This window comes from Rattus norvegicus, chromosome 20 (genome assembly GCF_036323735.1).
Source record: "Rattus norvegicus strain BN/NHsdMcwi chromosome 20, GRCr8, whole genome shotgun sequence".
Classification (NCBI taxonomy): Eukaryota; Metazoa; Chordata; class Mammalia; order Rodentia; family Muridae; genus Rattus; species Rattus norvegicus.
In genome coordinates this window covers 28784629-28805847 of record NC_086038.1, presented here as the reverse complement: position 1 = coordinate 28805847, position 21219 = coordinate 28784629, and the positions used below count along the sequence as shown (strand labels likewise).

Below are 21219 nucleotides of genomic sequence, written 5' to 3'. Positions count from 1 at the left end.
TTTGTCTTTTCTCCCCAGCAGAGCTTTGAGGCCGCTCCCAGGCATCTGCGTTCAGTCTGCCAAGGCTGCCGCAGGCCCACCCCAGGGCCTCTGTACCTGCTCCCTGCCCACCTCCCCTCCTTCCCTCTCATTCATCCTCAGCCATGGTCATGGGGACACAGACAGGGAGGGGGGAGGGCGGGGACCAGGCTGGCCCGTGGTGACTCCTCTCCTCTGGCTCAGGGACACCTCTCACCGTGCTCAATGGACCTATCCTGGCCCTGGATGCTGATGAAGATGTGTACGCTGTAGTCACGTATCAACTCCTGGGCACTCACAGCGACCTGTTTGTTATTGACAATAGCACGGGTGAGGGCCATGGGCCATGCAGCAGCTTACAAGCCAACTCCATGGTGGGGCTGGTCCAGGCTTGAGTCTAGGGCAGTGGTTCTCAACCTGTGGGTCGCGACCCCTTTAGGGGTCAATTGACCTTTTCATGGGGGTCATAGATCAGATATCCTGCCATATCAGATATTTACATCATGATTTATAGCTACAGCAAAATTACAGTTATGAAACAGCAATGAAAGTCATTTTATGGTGGGGGGAGTCATCACAACATGAGCAACTGTACTAGGTTGCAACATTAGGAAGGTTGAGAACCACTGTTCTAGGGTTCCTCCACTGATCGTAGCCCACAGCCCACATTGTAACTGGATTAGGCCCCCAGAGGCTCAATGGGAGGACCCCCAAAGAGAGTAGAAGCAAGAGTCTTGCTGCATAGACTCTTAGCCCAAGCAAACACCCCCCCCCCAATCCTCTCCCAGCATGTCCTGTGTTCTGGCCAGAAACACTCCCCGATCAGCCAGAAAAAAGTAATGTTCCTGTCCTCATACCAGACCCAGCAGCTCCTCAGGAGCCACATCAAAGCAATTTGGTCAGGACAGGAGGCCAGTCTGGTAACAGGGACACCTAGCAAGCATGTCCCCCATGGAGCAGGTCAGTCCTCTGCTCTGGTCACTCTCAGCAGACAGGACCCCTGAGACTTGCAGAAGCCACCACGGAGGGACAACCATGGCAAACATGGGTGTTCTGGATTGTGGGGTAACTGAGCTGTCAGGAAATGGGGTGTCTTTCCTCCCTGTTTCTGCTATGGTGGCTCTTGTTCCACTTGCCAACTGTATCCCTCTCCCTGTTCATCTCCCTGGCTGGCGGCACCGGGTGCCAGGCGTGGTGACTGTGAGGTCCGGGGTCATCATCGACCGGGAGGCCTTCTCACCCCCATTCCTGGAGTTGCTGCTGTTGGCTGAGGACGTGGGACAACTCAATGGCACGGCCTACCTGTTCATCACTATCCTAGATGACAATGACAACTGGCCCACCTTCAGTCCTCCTGCTTACACTGTCCACCTGCTGGAGAACTGCCCACCAGGTAACGAGGGTCAGGCCCAGACCCGACTGCTGCTGCACCACCAGGAGCTGACAGGTCGAGGGCGGGGTGAGGGGCTCAGGTGGACACAATTCTCTTCAAGAAAGTGAGAACTGAGGAGGAGAGCATCGAAAGACTGGGCGTTCTTTCTCAGAACCTTGGTGTGCTGTAATGATGGAGTCCATTCCATCTGTCCTAGGTTTCCATTGCTGTGAACAGACGCCAGGACCAAGGCAGCTAAAGGACAACATTTAATGGGGGCTGGCTCACAGGTTCAGAGGTTCAGTCCATTATCATCAAGACGGGATCATGGTAGCATCCAGGCAGGCATGGGGCAGGAGGAGCTGAGAGTTCTACATCTTGTTCCAAAGACAAACAGAAGACTGACTTCCAGGCAGCTAGGCGGAGGGTCTTAAAGCCCATACCTACAGTGACACACCTACTCCAACAAGGCCACACCTCCTCATACTGCCACTCACTCCCTAGGCCAAGCATACACAAACCACCACAACGTCCTATGAGGGGCATCTACTTATTATCACTGTTGTTACTTAGAGATAGGCTCTCAAAACTGTAGCCTAGGATATCCTCAAATGTAGCCCAGGCTAACTTCAAACTCAATACATAGCCTAAGCGTCTCTTGAACTCACAGTAGTCCTCCTGCCTCAGCCTCTCAAGTGCTGGTATTGCAAGTGGGATTACGTGGTGATGTCCATCTAAGCCTGACTGTTTTTTAAATTACCATAGATTCAAAATCATTCTCCTTAATAATTCAATATTACAGAGGGAGACGGGTCAGTTTTATTCTAAAGGTTGCCTAGAAGAATTAGAATATTCTGAAACACAAGGTTGCCACTCTGGTGCTGGCTGGCAAGACTGTGGTGAGGAGAGGTCTCTTTCACACCATCAACAAAGGATCTTGGGCTGTGAGAGACGGCTCCAGGGGTCTGAGTTCAAATCTCACACCCACAAACAATGCTGGTGTGGCTGTGTGTATGTCATGGGGGACGGAGACAGGAAGATCACTGAGAGACCCTGTCTCTAAGAAACAAGGCAAACGTGGATAAGAAAAGATGCCTGGCATCCTCTCTGGCCCCTGTGTGCATGGGCATGTGTATCTGCACACACAGAGGTGCACATATACCACACACAATGAAGAGACGGTCCTGATAGATCTTTCTAGAAGAGGCCTAGATACTCACCCATTCCCTTATTCCTGCTTCCCACAGGATTCTCAGTCCTTCAGATCACAGCCACAGATGAGGACAGCGGCCTCAATGGGGAGCTGGTCTACCGAATAGAAGCCGGGGCTCAGGACCGCTTCCTCATCCATCCAGTCACAGGAGTCATCCGTGTTGGCAATGCCACCATCGACAGAGAAGAGCAGGAGTCCTACAGGCTGACGGTGGTGGCCACCGACCGGGGCACTGTTCCCTTGTCGGGCACAGCCACCGTCACCATCCTGATCGATGACATCAATGACTCCCGCCCTGAGTTCCTCAACCCTATCCAGACAGTGAGCGTGCTGGAATCCACAGAGCCAGGCACTGTCATTGCTAACGTCACTGCCATCGACCTCGACCTCAACCCCAAACTGGAGTATCACATCCTTAGCATCGTGGCCAAGGACGACACTGACCGCCTGGTGCCTGACCAGGAAGATGCCTTTGCTGTGAATATCAATACAGGTACGAAGGTGGCTGCCACCCTCTCCTAGCCCGAACCCAGAGTCCTTGCCCCCTCTTCCCTCTCTCCTCCCCTCCCTCCCCTCCTTCTTCCTCTTTCTCTGCCACTCCCTTTGTGCTCTTGTGGTCTTTTCCTCTACGGATGTCTCCATCCTGCTTCCCTTCCTTGTTCCTCTGCAGCCAGGCCCTCACCCCTGCCATCCACATCCCTTGACAAGCTGCTCTGCTCTCCCTGGCTCCTTTACCCTGCAGTGTGGTGGAAGCGGTCACAGTCACACTGGCATCTGGCATCGCAGAGTTTCGATGTTTATAATTTGAACAGAAAACAATGCCTCGTTATCTTATACGTTTCCAAAGGACACTTGGCGAAACACTTTTGATCATGCATATTGGCATTTAAACTTCCTGTAAATTATATCTGTGTCCTTATAATCTTCTTCCACCATCATAAAAACAGAACCACTATTTTATCTCTCACTGACTGTAATTTTGGCAGTTAGCTGTTTGTCCAGCAGTTAAATGGTTTGGTCCTCTGAGGAGTCAGGGAGGTGCATGAGTCTTCCACAGAGTGTCTTTTTTTTTTTTTTTTTTTGGTTCTTTTTTTTCGGAGCTGGGGACCGAACCCAGGGCCTTGTGCTTCCTAGGTAAGCGCTCTACCACTGAGCTAAATCCCCAGCCCCAATTCCACAGAGTGTCTTAAAAGTTAGCGTGACAGCGACTAAATGTGATTACAATTGAGAGAAATGGACTGAGGCAGTGGGGGTGCTCCACAGACGACAGTAGACAGCAATGTTCTGTTGTCTGGACAGTGTGGGGACATTGGGATTCTTATATGACTGTAGAGTCTTGACCAGGGTCCCCGGCAGACAGTAGTCAAACACGGGGTACAATTTAGATCCCAGGACCTAGAAGGATAGAGGGTAAAAAGTGGCAGGCACACACCATGGCATCAGTGAGCCATTGGCTGGGCACACAGCCCTGGGAGGGAAGGATGTGTTCAGAATAAGTGCTGGCTGGAATGGTGGGAAACAGGAACGGGATACACACCACAGTGGCATTTACATAACTGTAGGGAGTAGATGGTCCCCAGGAAGACTTATTTATCTTTAAGATGCAGACTCTCACAGCCCAGCCTGGCCTCAAACTTGTAACACAGCCAAAAGGGCCCTTGAACTTCTGACCCCCTTCCCTCTGCCTCCCAAGTGATGGGATTTCAGGCACACGCCATTATGCCTGTTGTACAGAGAGCTGGGGGTGGAGCTGCGGGGTCAAACTCAGAGCCTCCTGCATGCTGAGCCAGTACTCCACAACTGAGCTCTCTCTTCAGTCTCAGCACATGCGTGCCATGAGAGCACTCTGCCTGAGTGGAGGGGGATGAAGGAGTAGGGGGTGGATGCCAACAGTCATAGCATGCAGTGAGCCCGAGTAGGATTAATCTCACCCACATCTGTGACCCAAGAGAAAGATAGCCTATGAGCCCTGGGAGAAGCTGGTAGAATTGTGTGCTAGCCTAGGCCAGCTCCAAGAGGGTCCCAGCTAGTCACTCAGGACCATCAGAGAGCTACCCAGCCCTGCTTCCCTGGATAGTGAGGCTCCCCAACTTTTCTTTGCTACCCTGCTGCCTCCTACTGATTCTTTCTCTCTCTTTCTCTGTTTTTCTTTCCAGTGTCTACTCTGTTCACCTTCCTCATGGCCCTCAGGTCCCTTGCTCAGTTTTCCTACCCCTTTTTCCCAGATCCTCCAACCCTCTCCATTGCAACTGGGTTCTCATCCCCTTCTCCCTCTTACCCCGGCCAGCTCCCCACCCACGAATGTCCCACCCTGTCCCTCCTCGCTGCACCCTGAACTAACCAATGTTAACCCTCTCTTTCTCCCTCACGGCTGGCAGGCCCACAGGTTTGAGCTCTGTTCTGTCACTCCACACCTCATCTCCTCTCTGCTTCACCCCATTGCCTCCCTCCATGCCTCACACCCCACCCTTCCTGCCCTGGGGGCCAGCTCAGGCCTTGCCCAGCCTTTGCAGACTGAACGCAGCTGCCCTCTCCCCAACCTCGCTCCCCAGCCCGGTGGACGGGGAGCGAGAGTAGGAAGAGGAGGAGGAGGCGGCCACTCAGGGTAAGTGACCACCCATGGCTGGGGACCTGTGGAGGACAGCAACCCAGCAGGGGCTCTGCCAGGGGGAAGGATTTCCTAAGACTCTGGTACCTAAGAGGGAGAAGGAAGTCTTGGTTGAGGGCCAATGAGGAACCACACAGGCAGAAAGAAGAATGGCTCCAGCAGATTGGCCAGTAGGTCTGCCCGGCACAACTCCAACTTCCAGAGACTTCCTCTCTGGTTTATGGAGCAGCCAGGGACTCAGGGAGTTACCAGGGAAGAGAAGGACACTGTTGTTACCAACATAGATGGATATTTCTGTCCTGTAACCATGCCACACCCTGCTTGGTCAGGATGAAGGGCCACACCTTGGGTCTCCAGAGTGTCCCTCCAGGGTCTGCCCCTCAGCAGGTTCCAACTGCCATGAGATCTTCCTAGATATAAGCATCTGTAAAACTGTGACATAGAACTTAAATATGTCATCTTAATTTCTATTTTTGCTGGTACTGGGTATTGGCAAGGCTTTCTCTATGTATGCTAGCCCAGGGTCCCATTACCACACTGTATTCCCAGCCCATCTCTAAATTTATTTTTTATTTTAAGATAGAGTGTCACTTAAGTTGTCTTGGACTCATCACCCTCCTGCGTCACATTTTTAAAAATTAATGACTTATTTTCTCGATTTGTTTTTGTCTTTATTTTTATTTGATTTGTACTGGTGTTTTGTTTGCATGTATGTCTGTGTACCGTGTGCACACAGTACCCAAGGCAGCCAGAAGAGCATGCTTAATCCCCTGGAACTGGAGTTACAGATGGTTATGAGCCACCGCGTGTATGCATGTGCTGGGTATAAAACCGAAGGAAGAGCAGTGCTCTTAACCGTAGAGTCATCTCTCCAGTCCTGTGTTTTACTACCATGCTCAGTTTGGTTTACTTTTTGTGATAAGGTCTTACTTTGTAGCCCAGGCTGGCTTCAAACTCACTAGCCTCCTGCCTCAGCCTCCACAGCTGAAGAAGATCTGTGCTTCTGGGCCTGGCTCAACTCAGCCATTTTCTTAGTGTATTCTTCAGTAGTACTGAGAAAGTTCACACTGTTGTGGAATGCAAGCATGCTGTTGTTTTTATTTTCTTTTAAAATCACACAGCACTCTGTATCTGCCAGGCAAAGTTATAAATGCTCCACTGATGGAATCTCATTTAATTTTTCTGATTCCCTGGAGCCCCTGAAATGTTGTTATAAGTCCCACCTTTTTGTAACCCAGGGAACAAGATTGACAGTTTGCCCAAGGTCACCAGCCTTGGCTGAAGGACAGAGAGATGGGTTCCAGCTTATATTTGAGGCTATAAGCCTTCCCAACCTCAAATCTCAGGCTCCATCAAGGACTAGTGCTGTCAGGGTGGGGGTAGGAAACAGCAGGAGCCCAGATTCCAAAGGGTTACTCTCTGTCTGAATCCGATTTGGTCTCACCCATAGGGTCCGTGATAGTGAAGTCCCCTCTGAACCGCGAGCTGGTTGCTACCTATGAGGTCACGCTCTCAGTAATCGACAATGCCAGCGACCTCCCAGAGCGTTCTGTCAGTGTGCCAAACGGTAAGACTCCCTGATGGTGTCTCTTCTTGGTCACTCAGAGCCATTCAAGGGCTGGGTGGGCTAAGAGTTGCTACAAGCCTGACCCTACTGAGGGAATTCCAGGACTCAGCTGATGGGGCTACTGAAGAGTTGAGTTAAGCCACCTTAGAGAAGTGACAGCTGAGCTAGGGAGATGGCTCAGAGGTTAGGAGCGCTGGCTGGTCTTCCAGAGGTCCTGAGTTCAATTCCCAGCAACCACATGGTGGCTCACAACCATCTGTAATAGGATGCCCTCTTCTGGTGTGTCTGAAGACAGCTACAGTGTACTAAATGTGTAGGCCCTGCACCCCTAGACTCTGACCCTTAGACTCCGAAGAGGGAGGAAAATTAGAACTGAGAGGGGACCAGTAGGAGGCAGGGTGACAGAGAATAATGACAGGACCCAGGGTGTGGCCAGAACCAGAGACAGGAACTGACCCCCCCATAATTATCCAATAGGAAACCCTGGGGTTGGGACAGGAAGCCAAGAGCAAAAGAAGGGAACTCAAGGTCGCAGACCACAGTGGCCCAGGCTCAATGATAGAGAAGGGGCAAGCACCATATCTTCTAGGATATTACGGACTGGATTGGGAAGCCTAGGCAGAGCGGGCAGAGGAGAGAGTATAGAGATGGAGTATTCTCAAGTGGCTACTGACGTAAGACAAGGACAGTTGTTGGGCCTGGCTGCTTAGCTTCCCAGCCCAAAGCCCAAGGTTTTCAGGGGGAAGTGCATACTTGTTTTTCTCTCTCATAACCTGAGATTTTAAGGTCACAGGCCCAGGCTGCTTATGCTGAGGGGACCACTCCTAGGGGATAGAGAAGGCTGGATCAAAGAAATGGTGTGAAGCCACCCTCATCCCTATCTCTCCAAGACTGTCAGGAAACTGTGTCCCCCAAAGGACCAAGGGTTCCGACAGAGTCACCCAGCCCATTGTTAGAATACAAGTCTCGCCTCTTACAGAAGAGCAATGATCAGATCAGAGAGAAAGCTCACAGGTTACAGTCTCAGAGTTGGGACAGATTCTCAGGGGGAGATAGCTCAGTCAGTAAAGTGCTTGTCTTGCAGGCATGAGGATCTGAGCTTGATCCTAAGAACTCACATAAAAATTCCAGGCACAGTAACACCAGTAATCCCAGGACTGGGGAGGTGGAGACAGGCAGATCTCTGGATTTTTGTGTGACCAGTCAGTTTAGCCTACTTGGTGACTTCAGGCAAATGACAGAGCTGAGGAAAATCGATTGAGGTTGACCTCTACCCTCCCCACACAGGCACACACACACACACACGTGCACACACTCATGAACATGAACATCACACACGCATAAAATAAAATAGTGTGAGGTATTGCTGTCCTCTGAGCTTGGAACCCCTGGGCTCTCAGGCTCCATCAAGGACTAGTGCAATAGGCATTGGGGTGGGACACTGGGGTCCATCTCTGGTATTAACTCCCACCCACACCCCAGCCAAGCTCACGGTCAACATCCTGGATGTCAATGACAATACACCGCAGTTCAAGCCCTTTGGAATCACCTACTACACAGAGCGGGTCCTGGAGGGGGCCACCCCAGGCACAACGCTCATTGCTGTGGCCGCCGTTGATCCCGACAAGGGCCTTAACGGGCTGATCACCTACACCCTGCTAGACCTCATACCCCCAGGCTATGTCCAGCTCGAAGACTCTTCAGCAGGTACGTGGCAGATCTCCACGTACATCCTTACCAACATCTAGTTAGGATGCACCCCCCACCCCTGCCCTGTGTGTGATTCAAGATGGTTGACATGCCAGTCATTTCCGATGCTCCCAGCGGAGGATAGAATTTTCTAGTCCTGGTTGGGATAGAAGCCCGCAGATGTCTGTTGAAAACTTAGCAGACTCCATCATCATTTCTACCACCTAAACTCCTGTGAGCACATCCCCATGGGAGCAGGGTCATAGGTGTCCCAGAATGCCTTGGGGTCATTAATATTCATAAGAAGCAGAGGAAGCTTCTTACCCCTTCCCTTCATTGAGGAGGACAACTGATGGCAGGCAGTCCCTCCTCAGCCTCTGTCCTGCCATGGGCAGTACCTACTCACGTTCCCGGTAAAGCGCCCCTCCTCAGAGAGCCCAGGATGAGAGTGGCCGCAACTCAGCCTTGGGCGCCTCTGTGTCTCAGGGAAGGTCATCGCCAACCGTACGGTGGACTACGAGGAGGTTCACTGGCTTAACTTCACCGTGAGGGCCTCAGACAATGGGTCCCCACCCCGGGCAGCTGAGATCCCTGTCTACCTGGAAATTGTAGACATTAATGACAACAACCCCATCTTTGATCAGCTCTCCTACCAGGTAGGTGGACAGACCAACACGGGGACAGGACCTGTACCAATTGCTTGGGGTCTTTGGTGAGCCTTCCACTCCCACTTGCTCCCCCTTGAGCCCCCCTGGAATGCCAACCACAGGAGTAGCTTGTTGTCCTGGGGCCTCGCTGCACTGGTGAATTCCTGGGCAGGGCATAGGCTCCAGGGTGACCCTGTCTTCTCTCTCCTCTTCTTTGTCCCCCATCCTTTGTCCCCTTCTCCAGGAGGCTGTTTTTGAGGATGTAGCTGTGGGCACGGTCATCCTGAGGGTTACAGCTACGGATGCTGACTCAGGCAACTTTGCTCTCATCGAGTACAGCCTGGTGGATGGAGAGGGCAAATTTGCCATCAACCCCAACACTGTAAGTCAACAGTGGGAGGGCCTGACCCTGGGAGTGTGAGGGCCTGACCCCTGAAGTGGAAGAGCCTGACTCAAGGAGTGGGAGGGCCCTGGTTTGAAACACCACCCAAAACATCCCAGGTATCTCCGTTTCTGGGTTCTGTCACACCTGTAGACTTCGGGCTTCTTTAGCTAAGTAAGCTAAACTCTCCTCAGAGTCCCAGGGGTTGTAAAGACAATGACCCACAGATTGAAGAAAGTGTGGCCACCAGCTTTGGGAACTGGCCCTTTGGTGACATGCTCCAAACAAGTTCAGGGGACCGCTTCTTGAGACTGTTGTAAGAGCCGAGGAGCACTGTGGGAATTGGGTGTGGTGTTTGAGCCCCTGCTGTATACATAGTCCTATAGTCAATGTAGAACGAGGAACGGTACCCCAAAGGGTGGGACCCACAAGTCCCCATAGGTCTCAGCCTTTCGTGAGAGTAAAAATTCAGAGGGAAGGATAGGCTGGTGACTCAGGTGTGTGCTTGTTAATCCAGAAGCTGCTGTTTCCGGTGTGAGGAGACAGTTTTGTGACAGACAGGAATGTCAACAGAGCCTTCTGCAGTGCCTGGAACTGGGGTTTTTGCCCTCCGTGCCCCGCTGCATACTTCCCTCCAGGAGGTTTTACTCCTGCGAGCCCTCAGGCATGGTGCCTGGCATTACGGTGACTGTTACCCAAATATATACTCTATGCCAGCACCCGGTCAGGCAGTTGGCTTGAGCCTGGGCTAGTCACTCCTTCTCAGAAGGGAGACACAGTAGAGACTGCTGCTCCTCTTGGGAGCATTAAGACAGACTCTGTCCATAGTAGATGCTCAGTAAACACGTTAATTTGGTGAGTCCCCTGAAACCTTCCTCCTCCAACTAGGGTGACATCTATGTGCTGTCCTCTCTGGACCGAGAGAAGAAGGACCACTACATCCTAACTGCTTTGGCCAAAGACAACCCTGGCGATGTGGCCAGTAACCGTCGCGAGAACTCGGTGCAGGTGAGGGTACCAACCTGGGCCCAGAACTCAGCCTTGGACATGCTGCAGTGCCAGTATCCCAGGGTCACTTCAACTTTTTGTAGCTAAGGGTGACCTTGAACTCCTGATCCTCCTCCCTCTACCTCCCAAGTGCTAGGATTTTATAACATGTACAACCATGCCTCATATATGAAGTGATGAAGACCAAGCCAGAGCCTCATTCATGACAGCTACAGAGAGACCAGCACTCTACCAACTTAGCCCCACCCCCAGCCTAAGACCCTGTCTCAAAAAATAAACAATGCAAATGGATGTGATGGCACATGCCTTAAATCCCACCACTGGAAAGACAGGATCTCTGAGTTCAAGGCCAACCTGGTCTACATAGCGAGTTCTAGAGTAGTCCAGAAAGACCCTGTCTCAAAACATAAATCAGTTTACTAGTTAAATGACAGGACCTTTCACCTGGAGTGGTACCCTGTCCCTCCTCTACCCCACCTTATCCCTGCGTGGCAGGGTTTCCTAAGGGAGCCCCTTTCAGGCTCTTACAATCTCCCCAGGTGGTGATCCGAGTACTTGATGTCAATGACTGTCGGCCTCAGTTCTCCAAGCCACAGTTCAGCACAAGTGTGTACGAGAATGAGCCAGCAGGTACTTCAGTCATCACCATGCTGGCCACTGACCAGGACGAGGGCTCTAATGGCCAGCTGACCTACTCTCTTGAGGGTCCCGGAATGGGTATGTGACTTTCCTTGGCTGCCCAGGAGGGCTTAGAGGATGGGGAGGGGCAGGCTGCAATGTCTCCCACCCAGGGGGAGGAGGAGAAGGAGGGGACAGGAAGGCTGCCTTAGCCAGGGCATTCACTTGTTCTCTCCCACTGCCAGAGGCTTTCTCTGTGGACATGGACTCGGGCCTGGTGACCACGCAGCGGCCACTACAGTCCTATGAGAGGTTCAACCTGACCGTAGTGGCTACAGATGGTGGGGAGCCCCCACTCTGGGGCACCACAATGCTCCTAGTGGAAGTCATCGATGTCAATGACAACCGCCCCGTCTTCGTGCGCCCACCCAATGGCACCATTCTGCACATCAAAGAGGTAGCCCTGATCCTGGGCCCACTGCCCACCGACGCGTGGTTCCCACATCCACTCTGCTGCCTCAGCCTGCATTCACTGCCTGACAGAGTAGAAGGCCCATTGCAAGAATGTGAACACTGAGGCCAGACTTGCCCAGTGCCACCTGGGAAAGATCTTGCGCACTCACTCATTCTGTGGGCAGTCTAGAAAGTCTGTAGTCTAGGAAAAGATCTGGGTTCAAGTGTAGCTCTTTCAGCCAAATGGTCTTGAGCAAGCAACTCTTCTTGTTTTCCTCTTGAGAGCAGGCTAACAATAGCATAGACAGCATCTCTTGCTCGTAGACAAGGAGTATCTGGTCCTCTGCCACTCACTTCCCCTCAGACATAGTGCAAAATAGACACAGGACCCTTCCGTCTGTCTGCTGGCCCTCTGATGCCAAAATGATTGGCTCAGTGTCTCATTCTTTGCTCCCTTGGCCATCCAGTCGGGGGCAAATGCTCTGTCTTCTGCTCTTCCTGGCCCCGGTGTCCTTGGAGTAGTTGGGATATCTCTAGCTTGTCCTTTGCTTCATAAACTCAAGCAGGCCTCACAGCTCAGAACAGCCATGCTGGAACCATCTTCTTATTCTTTCTCCTTTTTGGGGTCCTGTAGAAGAGAATGATCCCAAGACTAAGCTCTCGGAAACACTAGGCCTGGTGTCACACTGCAGTGATCCATCAGCCCTTTTTGCTTTGCCCACCAGGGAGCTCACAGTGGCCCAACCCTGCAGAGACTTAGGACACGTACTTTACCTTCAAGCTTCCATTTTGTACCTGTACCCCAACTTTTTAACTTATTCAGTCTTGTTACAATTCACATATTCTTGTCAACTGCTTCAAATCTTTTTCTGTGAAAGGGATTGGGACATAAATTAATTACAATCTAATTCTTTTCCACACCAAAGACTGCATTTGCTAAGTTTTCCCTTCAACGACCCTCTCCTTCTGTATTTGGGGAGATCCGTGTCTCCTGAACAGCCAGCATTTATAAAGCAATTATCTGTCACCCTGCTTTTATCACTACCACTTGGCCTTCTTCTTGTGAATAACGAGAAAACAGTGAAGGCTGGATGAGCTGAGAGGTTTCTAACAGTCAAGAAGCATGTTCTTGTTGGGAAGAGTGGAAGGGGGTGCTTAGGGCAGGGCTGGGGTATGACTACAGTTGGGCTTTTGCTGGGTCCTACACCAAACTCAAGGGAATGCAGTCACTTGAGGCTTGGAGAAGAGAGGGCCTTGGCTGAGGCAAGAGCTCATCAGAGACTGGCTCTGGGAGTTTCCATGCCCACATGTCCCCTCCCCATGGCTCCCCCCAGGAGATCCCGCTACGTTCCAATGTGTATGAAGTCTATGCTACAGACAAGGATGAAGGCCTCAACGGGGCAGTACGCTACAGCTTCCTGAAGTCAACAGGCAACCGTGACTGGGAGTACTTCACCATCGACCCAATTAGTGGCCTCATCCAGACAGCGCAGCGCCTGGACCGTGAGAAGCAGGCAGTGTACAGTGTAAGGGTGCAGGCCTGGGTGAGGTGGGCTGTGTGGATTTCTGCTAGACTGCCTCTGGGGGACTTGTTCCATTGGGCTTCCCTAGGGCCCTAAACTAACCCAACCCCATCTTTCTGTTCTGACTGGGCTCCTTCATTTCTAGCTCATCTTGGTGGCCAGCGACCTGGGCCAGCCAGTGCCATACGAGACGATGCAGCCATTGCAGGTGGCCCTGGAGGACATCGATGACAATGAGCCCCTCTTTGTGAGGCCTCCTGTGAGCTCACTCATCCCCTGTACCAGTGACATCCCCACAGAGCCTTCCCACCTCAAGTCTACATATTTTGCCCTGGTACACGTTGGGTTAGCATGCACTGAGCGTCCACCTGTACTCCCCACAGGCAGCTGTGGCGTTCAAAGATGATTCTATTGCAAGGTATCACTCAAGTGATCCAAAAACCAGGCAAAAGTGCCCAGAATCTATGTGTTCACATAGAGTGCACATATAGTCATGTTCATATATGTGTGTATATACACAGCGTATAAATTGGCTCTGGAGGTTAAAAATTGGCTCCAAAGTCTTGAGCCAAGACTCAGCCCAAAGGATAGCGGGACTGAAGGGCCCTGGTGTGGCCCCCATATATATATATCCACACACACATATGTATATGTATGTATATATACATATATATACACATGTATATTATGTATATGTATGTGTGTGTATATTATACATACACACATATATACACACATGTATACATACGTATATGTATATTATACATACACACATATATACACATATGTATACATATGTATATGTATGTATATACATACATGCGCACACATATATAAATGATATCTCATAGAGGCTGTGTGCATGCACATAAGTGTTCAGACACAAGGAACATGCATTCAGATACTGGGGAGACATCAGAGAAGGTTAAGCCCTGATCTCATAGAGCTTACAATGGTCCTGCTTGCTCTCTGAGTGATAGAGGCCTCACACCCACAGGGTAGGTACCAAAGGTCCTCTGGCCAGGGCTGAAGCTTGGACCTCCTGTAACAACTTCCTCTCTTATAGAAGGGAAGCCCTCAGTACCAACTGCTAACAGTGCCTGAACACTCCCCCCGTGGCACCCTTGTGGGCAACGTGACAGGCGCGGTGGACGCAGATGAAGGTCCCAATGCCATTGTGTACTACTTCATTGCAGGTGGGGTCCACAGAGCCAGTGCCCCACCGGCCCTGGGTTTGAGGAGGACCCTGGGTGGCCATGCACTCACCCTGTGCCCTGTCTGCCCGCAGCTGGTAACGAGGACAAGAATTTCCACCTACAACCTGACGGACGCCTGCTAGTGCTTAGAGACCTGGATCGGGAGACGGAAGCCATCTTCTCCTTCATTGTCAAGGCGTCCAGCAATCGCAGTTGGACCCCTCCCCGAGGACCCTCCCCAGCCCTCGATCTGCTGACCGATCTCACCCTGCAGGAGGTGCGCGTTGTGCTGGAGGACATCAATGACCAACCGCCACGCTTCACCAAGGCTGAGTATACCGCAGGTGCAGGGACCAGCCAGGGCCTGAGGGCATGGGTGGCTCCTTCCCTGACATTTATGTGGCCTGCCTGTTCCCACAGGAGTGGCCACCGACGCCAAGGTAGGCTCGGAGTTGATCCAGGTGCTGGCCCTGGATGCAGACATCGGCAACAACAGCCTGGTCTTCTATGGCATTCTGGCTATCCACTACTTCCGGGCCCTGGCCAATGACTCCGAGGATGTGGGTCAGGTCTTCACCATGGGTAGGAGCCCCTGTTACTGCATGGACTTCAGTCCGGGGATGGAGTCTGTGTGAGCACAGGACCTGGGTGGCCATCCATGTCAGCCCTTCTGTTCACCCGTGCAGTTTCTGCTCATCTATTCCTTCTTTACCACCTCATTTCTCTCTATACACACGCTTGTTCTTCTGTGTGTGGGGCAGGGGGATGCATTTTTATTCATTTAAAGGAGGGAAGTGCACACCCACACACACCCACACGGTGTGTAGAGGTTTCAGGAGACAACTTGGAGCCACTGGTTTCTCCCCTTCAGTGCGTGAATCCCCAGAGATCAATAGCAGGTCATCGGGCTTGGTGGCGAGCGCCTCCACCCACTGAGTCATCTCCCTGGCCTTGTTTTACTGTTTTTGTTAAACAGCAGGGTGTCATGTAGCCTACCTGGCTTCAAGCTCTCTCTGTAGTCAAGAACGATCTGGAGCCATGCATGGCAGTGCAAGCCTTTAATCCCCGGCACTCAGGTGGCAGAGGCAGACAGATGTTCGTGACTTTGAGGCCAGCCTGGTCTACATTTTGAGTTCCAGGCCATCTAGGGTAACCCTGTCTCGGTTAAGAAAAAGGATCTTGCGTGCCCGGTTCTCCTGCCTCTGCCTCCTGAGTGCTGGGATCACCCTCGTACGCTGTTACACCGAGTTTATCCAGTTCTGGGAATGGAGCCCGGAGCGCCATGCATTCTGGACAAGGCCTCTGTCAACCGAGCTGCACCCCAGGCCTCTTTTGTTTCCATCCTTCCCTCCCCCTGTCATCCACCCCTCTCCCTGTCATCCACCCCTCTCCCTGTCATCCACCCCTCCCCCTGTCATCCACCCCTCCCCCTGTCATCCACCCCCTCCCTGCCTCTTCCCACATCTGTGCCCGTCCTCTTGTGTGTGGCGCATTTGCCAAGGCACTGGGGAGCTGGCATCCAAGCCGTCATGCACACACTGCTTGAGTTTTCCTCTGTGTTAGTGAGCAAGACACTCAGGGGCAGAGCCCACGAAGTGTCTACTCCCCGTCTGACATGGGATGCGCCCGTCTTGACATCCAGGTCTTGACCTGATATCCAAGGCTCCCACACCTTCCTTCTGGTCCTTGCTTCTGGCCTCACATCCCCCTCCCACCATCTGCGTTGGGTTCTGTATTCAGACACACACCCCCAGGTCACCCACCCATCCGCCTTCATTTCCTTAACGCCAGCCCAACCTTCTTCTTTCCCGAGATGCCTGCCTTGTCCTTCCGGGTTAAGTTCAGACGCCCCTGCTTGAGTCGGATAGCCAGACCTCCTAAGCTCTCTGACTGTGCTTTTTCAAATGTGATGCTAGGAACCAAACCCAGGGCTTGGGCATGGTGTGTAAGCTGCCCTGCCACCAAGTTACGACCCCGGCCCCCACTGCTCTTACTTTAATAAACCAACTGCAGAGAAGCTGTGGAATTCACCACATGGGTTGCAGAGTGGCAGGTTTTGAACCCAGGTCTTGTCTATTTCAGACTCGCCTAGGCCAGTGGCTCTCAATCTTCCTAATGCTGCAACTCTTTGACTACAGTTCCCCAGATGTAGTGGCCCTCAACCGTAAAATTGCCACTGCTACTTCATAACTGTCATCCTGCTACTGTTAAGAACCGTAATTTAACATCTGTGATTTCCAATGCTTAGGTGACCCCTGTAAGGGGTAGTTTGACCCCTCCCAAAGGGGTCGTGACCCATGGGCTGAGAACCAATGGTCTAGCCTATGCCATCTCTAGTCATCTCTCTGTTGTATTTATGGAGTTCTGAAGTACTTATTGTCTACAAGCAGCCTTCCTCAACCTGTGGGTTATAACCCACTTGGGGGTCAAGTGACCCTTTCATAGGGGTCACCTAAGATCACCTGCATATCAGATATCTACATTATGATTCATAACAGTGCAAAATTAGTTTTGAAGTAGTGACGGAAATAATTTCATGGTTGGGGTTGGCCTCAACATGAGGAACTGTATCAAAGGGTGACAGACAGTATTGGAAGGTTGAGAAGCACTGGTATAGTGCATGGGAAAGACCCTAGAGTTCAGAAATAGTCATCACACCCTCGTCATCTTCAGGCAGAAGAGCCTGAAGCTATTTAAAATGCAGTGTTGGGGTTGGAGAGATGGCGCAGTGGTTAAGAGCACTGACTGCTCTTCCAGAGGTCCTGAGTTCAAATTCCAGCAAATACATGGTGGTTCACAATCATTTGTAAAGGGATCCAATGCCCTCTTCTGGTGTATTTGAAGACAGCTACAGTATACTCATATACATTAAATAAATAATAAAAAATTTAAAAAATAAAGTGCAGTGTTTACATAAAGCTGGAGCAACCATTCAAGTCAAGAGACTTCAGCCAGGCATGATAGCCTATGCTCATAATCCCAGCACTTAGGGTGCGTGTACATAAAGAACCATGACTTCCCCCAAGGATGTGGTGGGTGCAGGATTTGTCACCAGTGTGTGAGGCCTCTGAGCTATGCCACCCCTGGACTCTTTGACAGGGAGTGTGGACGGCATCCTGCGTACCTTTGACCTCTTCATGGCCTACAGCCCTGGCTACTTTGTGGTAGACATCGTGGCCCGAGACCTGGCCGGTCACAACGATACAGCCATCATTGGCATCTACATCCTGAGGGATGACCAGCGCGTTAAGATAGTCATCAACGAGATCCCAGACCGTGTGCGTGGCTTTGAGGAGGAGTTCATTCGCCTGCTGTCCAACATCACAGGCGCCATCGTCAACACTGATGACGTGCAGGTGTCCTGGGGCCCTTGGACTGGGGCGATGGGAAGATGGCACAGACGAGACCCCTCCTTAGTCACGTCATAGCCACATGGCTTTGAGGGACAGCCCCAGGTCTGTGGACCTCCCTTCCCTTGTCTGTAAAAAAGGCTGATAGTGAGTGAGCCCTGGGTGGGAGTTAGCGGTTAAGTCAGGGAGATCCAGGAGTTCTCATCAGATACTCGGGATGGGCTCCTGCACGATGCCTGCCAGTACTGACTTATCCCCAGCCAGCCACGCACCTTCACACCCACAACTCCCTTCTCCTCAGTTCCATGTGGATATGAAAGGAAGAGTGAATTTTGCACAGACAGAGCTGCTCATCCACGTGGTCAACCGCGACACGAACCGCATCCTGGATGTGGACAGGTAGGTGGGGGGAGGGTCATGTGTGGACTACCTGTTATGGAAAGAGGAACTCGCAAAGGAGGCCCAGACTTTACCATCAGCCTCACTGCATGGTCAGAGCTGGGGAAGAATACAGCCAGGTAGCAGGAACGTCATCCCTCCAGGCCTCACAGACTGTCAGGCTTCTATTTCTGTGAAGACACCATGACCACAGCAACTCTCATAGAGGACATTTAATCGGAGCTGGCTTGCAGTTCAGAGGTTCAGTCCATTATCATCATAGTGGGAGCATGGCAGCATCCAGGCAGACACAGTGACTCCAGGCAGACATGGTGATCTATAGGCAGCAGGAAGAGAGACTGAAAGTCTGGGTTTGGCTTGAGCATCTGAACCCTTAATGCCTATCCCCCAGAGACACACTTCCTCCAACAAAGCCACATCTCCTACTAGTGCTGCTCCCTGGTGACCAAGGATTCAAACCCATGGGACCATTCCTATTCAAACCATGAAATTCTCCATGTCTACGAAACTGTCCATTTGTTTGGGGTCCATGAGAACCCTGGACGCAGACCTGCGGGCCCTGTAAGATACCATGCTCTCCCAGCTAGGTGGCTTTGCTCTTGCTGGGCTTCAGAGCAGCATGTGAGCGTTTGGGCTCATGTGGGGGCAGAACACACTGCCCCGGGATGGAGGGTGGCTCCTGAAGGGAGTGGCTGGCTAAGGTAGAGCAGAGCCTGTGGCCCCTGTACAGGGTCATCCAGATGATTGATGAGAACAAGGAACAACTTCGAAACCTCTTCCGGAACTACAATGTACTGGACGTGCAGCCTGCCATCTCTGTCCAGCTGCCGGACGACATGTCTGCCCTGCAGGTACGCTTCTTGGGTCAGTTCCGGCTGTCTGAGTTGTGTCCCTGGACCAACCTGCTAATGGCTGGCCTGCTATCTCCACAGATGGCCATCATTGTCCTGGCCATCCTTCTCTTCTTGGCTGCCATGCTCTTTGTCCTCATGAACTGGTACTACAGGACCATGTGAGTGTCCCCACCTCCAGCCTGAACCAGCATAGCCAACGTCCCCTGGACAGTGGGCACCAAGGCAGGCGGGGCCGAGGACCAGATATAACAGGTCAGCTTTCACTGTGGAGCTGACTGACACTCTTTCCCTCCCCGCTCCCTCTTCCTCCTTCCCTCTCTCTCCAGACACAAGAGAAAGCTAAAGGCCATTGTGGCTGGTTCTGCTGGTGAGTGAAGGCTGGTGGGGATCAGGGTAAGGCAGCCTGGTCCTCCCCTTGGCTCTACCCTTTTCCTCCTCACTCAAATTCTTTCCCTGCAGGGAACCGTGGCTTCATTGACATCATGGACATGCCCAATACCAACAAATACTCCTTCGATGGGTGCGTGGACTCAAGTCTGCAGATCCCCTTTGGAGATCCCTGAAGGATCCAGCTAGTGAGAAGTATCTGTAGCAGCCCCCACACTGGCTGAAACATGGAATGTGGGCTCCCCCTAGTGGTCTTTTCACTTCTCTGCACACTCAGAAATGTTGTCCAGGTCCCCCTTACAAGGGAGCATAGGGCTCCCTGAGAAAGCTGACCCAGGTTTGCACGCAGTCCTAGCTCTAACAGGATCCTACAGAAGGACAGAAGGATGTAGCCATAGGTACCACGGTAGCCTTCCTGTGTAGACCTGCCGAAGGCACTATGGTGGACCAAGGGAATGGGCAGTGTTAGAGGCAAGGCTATGAAGGCCTCTTGGCTACCCTATGCCATTCCCCAACTGCAGAGCCAACCCTGTGTGGCTGGACCCCTTCTGCCGGAACCTGGAGCTGGCTGCACAGGCTGAACATGAGGATGACCTCCCTGAGAACCTGAGTGAGATCGCAGACCTGTGGAACAGCCCCACCCGCACCCATGTGAGCCAGGGTAGCAAGCAGCCTGTGGCCAAGCTCAGAGCTTTGGAGGGTGGTTCCCTACCCCGTCTGCCTATGACTGTCAACCTCTCTGCTCCAGCCAATGTCCCCTCTCCCCCAGGGAACTTTTGGACGTGAGCCCGCGGCAGTCAAACCTGAAGATGACAGATACCTGCGGGCAGCCATCCAGGAGTATGACAACATAGCCAAGCTGGGTCAGATCATTCGAGAAGGACCTATTAAGGTGAGCCCTGTCCTGCAGGGTCCAGTACCCAGGCCCTGTCTGAATTTGATCCCTACTCAAAGATGTAAGGAGCTGGTTTATCTGGACCTGACTTCTTTCAGGACTGAAGGGAGTCTGGGCACTAGGGTTAGCAGGCTCAGGAGCCTGTGGTGTCTTTAGATCTAGGCCTTCGGTTTCCAGGCTGTTCCCATTCTCTGCATTAGGACCAGACACCTGCACCACCGTGACTGCCATGGGCATGTAAGGGGCAGGGCAGGCACCAGCCTAAGTGGGGAGTTAACCTTCTCCCTCCCTCAGGGCTCGCTGCTGAAGGTGGTCCTGGAGGATTACCTACGGCTCAAAAAACTCTTTGCACAACGGATGGTACAAAAAGCCTCCTCCTGCCATTCCTCCATCTCCGAGGTAGTGAGGTAGCCTCGGGAGCGGGGAAACTTGTGTGGTGTGCCCCATTCCTGGGGATGTGTTCATTCTCTCTCTCTCTCTCTCTCTCTCTCTCTCTCTCTCTCTCTCTCTCTCTCTCTCTCTCTCTCTCTCTCTCTCTCTCTCTCTCCATCATTACTGGGAGTAGTCTGCTCTTCTCTCGATATCCTAGCAGCCAAACCCAAGAGCTGCTCCAGGAAGTCAGAAAGGAGGTTGTGATGTCTGGATCCTGTGGGGTCTTTCCTAGAAATGAGGTGGCCTCAAAGCAGTGGTTCTTAACCCCAAACCACCTTCTAAGGGGCCTTTACTTTAAGAAACAGGTCAGGAGGGCCAGGCAGGCCTGCCTATCCTGGGCTACTGTTCCAGCCACTAGAGACTGAGTTACACTACTGGCTTTCCCAAAATGCCCATTTCCACCCCGGCGTATGCTATGAAGGGGACAGAAAGCCTGCAGCAGGAAGTGCTCCTCCTACTTCTCGAGAGAGATTCTACCTAGTCATGCTTTCCTGTCAGCTTGGTCACAAATTCACATAGATACCACAGTGGTGTCCAGACTGATACCACGTGCTTGAGGACAGGCGGTAAACCTTTAAAATCCAATCTGAGAAGGCCGGCCGGCCTGT

At 52.1% G+C, this 21219-nt stretch overlaps 1 protein-coding gene across 11 annotated transcripts in view; it reads left to right on the top strand.

Moving 5' to 3' along the window:
• Cdh23 (cadherin-related 23) overlaps positions 1-21219 on the top strand; it is a 382501-nt gene that overhangs the window by 359777 nt on the left and 1505 nt on the right. For 3 of the 11 annotated variants that reach the window (XM_063278914.1, XM_063278915.1, XM_063278919.1), the window contains 24 exons: positions 223-348; positions 1208-1411; positions 2638-3096; positions 6662-6778; positions 8261-8485; positions 8954-9123; positions 9359-9496; positions 10385-10504; positions 11044-11221; positions 11368-11579; positions 12910-13101; positions 13244-13357; positions 14165-14294; positions 14387-14638; positions 14715-14876; positions 17394-17650; positions 17946-18043; positions 18774-18894; positions 18976-19055; positions 19224-19264; positions 19357-19417; positions 19806-19935; positions 20054-20176; positions 20474-20578. In XM_063278914.1, coding sequence (XP_063134984.1) covers positions 223-348; positions 1208-1411; positions 2638-3096; positions 6662-6778; positions 8261-8485; positions 8954-9123; positions 9359-9496; positions 10385-10504; positions 11044-11221; positions 11368-11579; positions 12910-13101; positions 13244-13357; positions 14165-14294; positions 14387-14638; positions 14715-14876; positions 17394-17650; positions 17946-18043; positions 18774-18894; positions 18976-19055; positions 19224-19264; positions 19357-19417; positions 19806-19935; positions 20054-20176; positions 20474-20578 — 3815 coding nt within the window. Of the gene's footprint in view, positions 1-18; positions 349-1207; positions 1412-2637; positions 3097-6661; positions 6779-8260; positions 8486-8953; positions 9124-9358; positions 9497-10384; positions 10505-11043; positions 11222-11367; positions 11580-12909; positions 13102-13243; positions 13358-14164; positions 14295-14386; positions 14639-14714; positions 14877-17393; positions 17651-17945; positions 18044-18773; positions 18895-18975; positions 19056-19223; positions 19265-19356; positions 19418-19805; positions 19936-20053; positions 20177-20473; positions 20587-21219 lie in introns of those variants that run through there. The other 8 variants (XM_063278916.1, NM_053644.2, XM_063278918.1 and 5 more) reach the window with 7 other exon arrangements.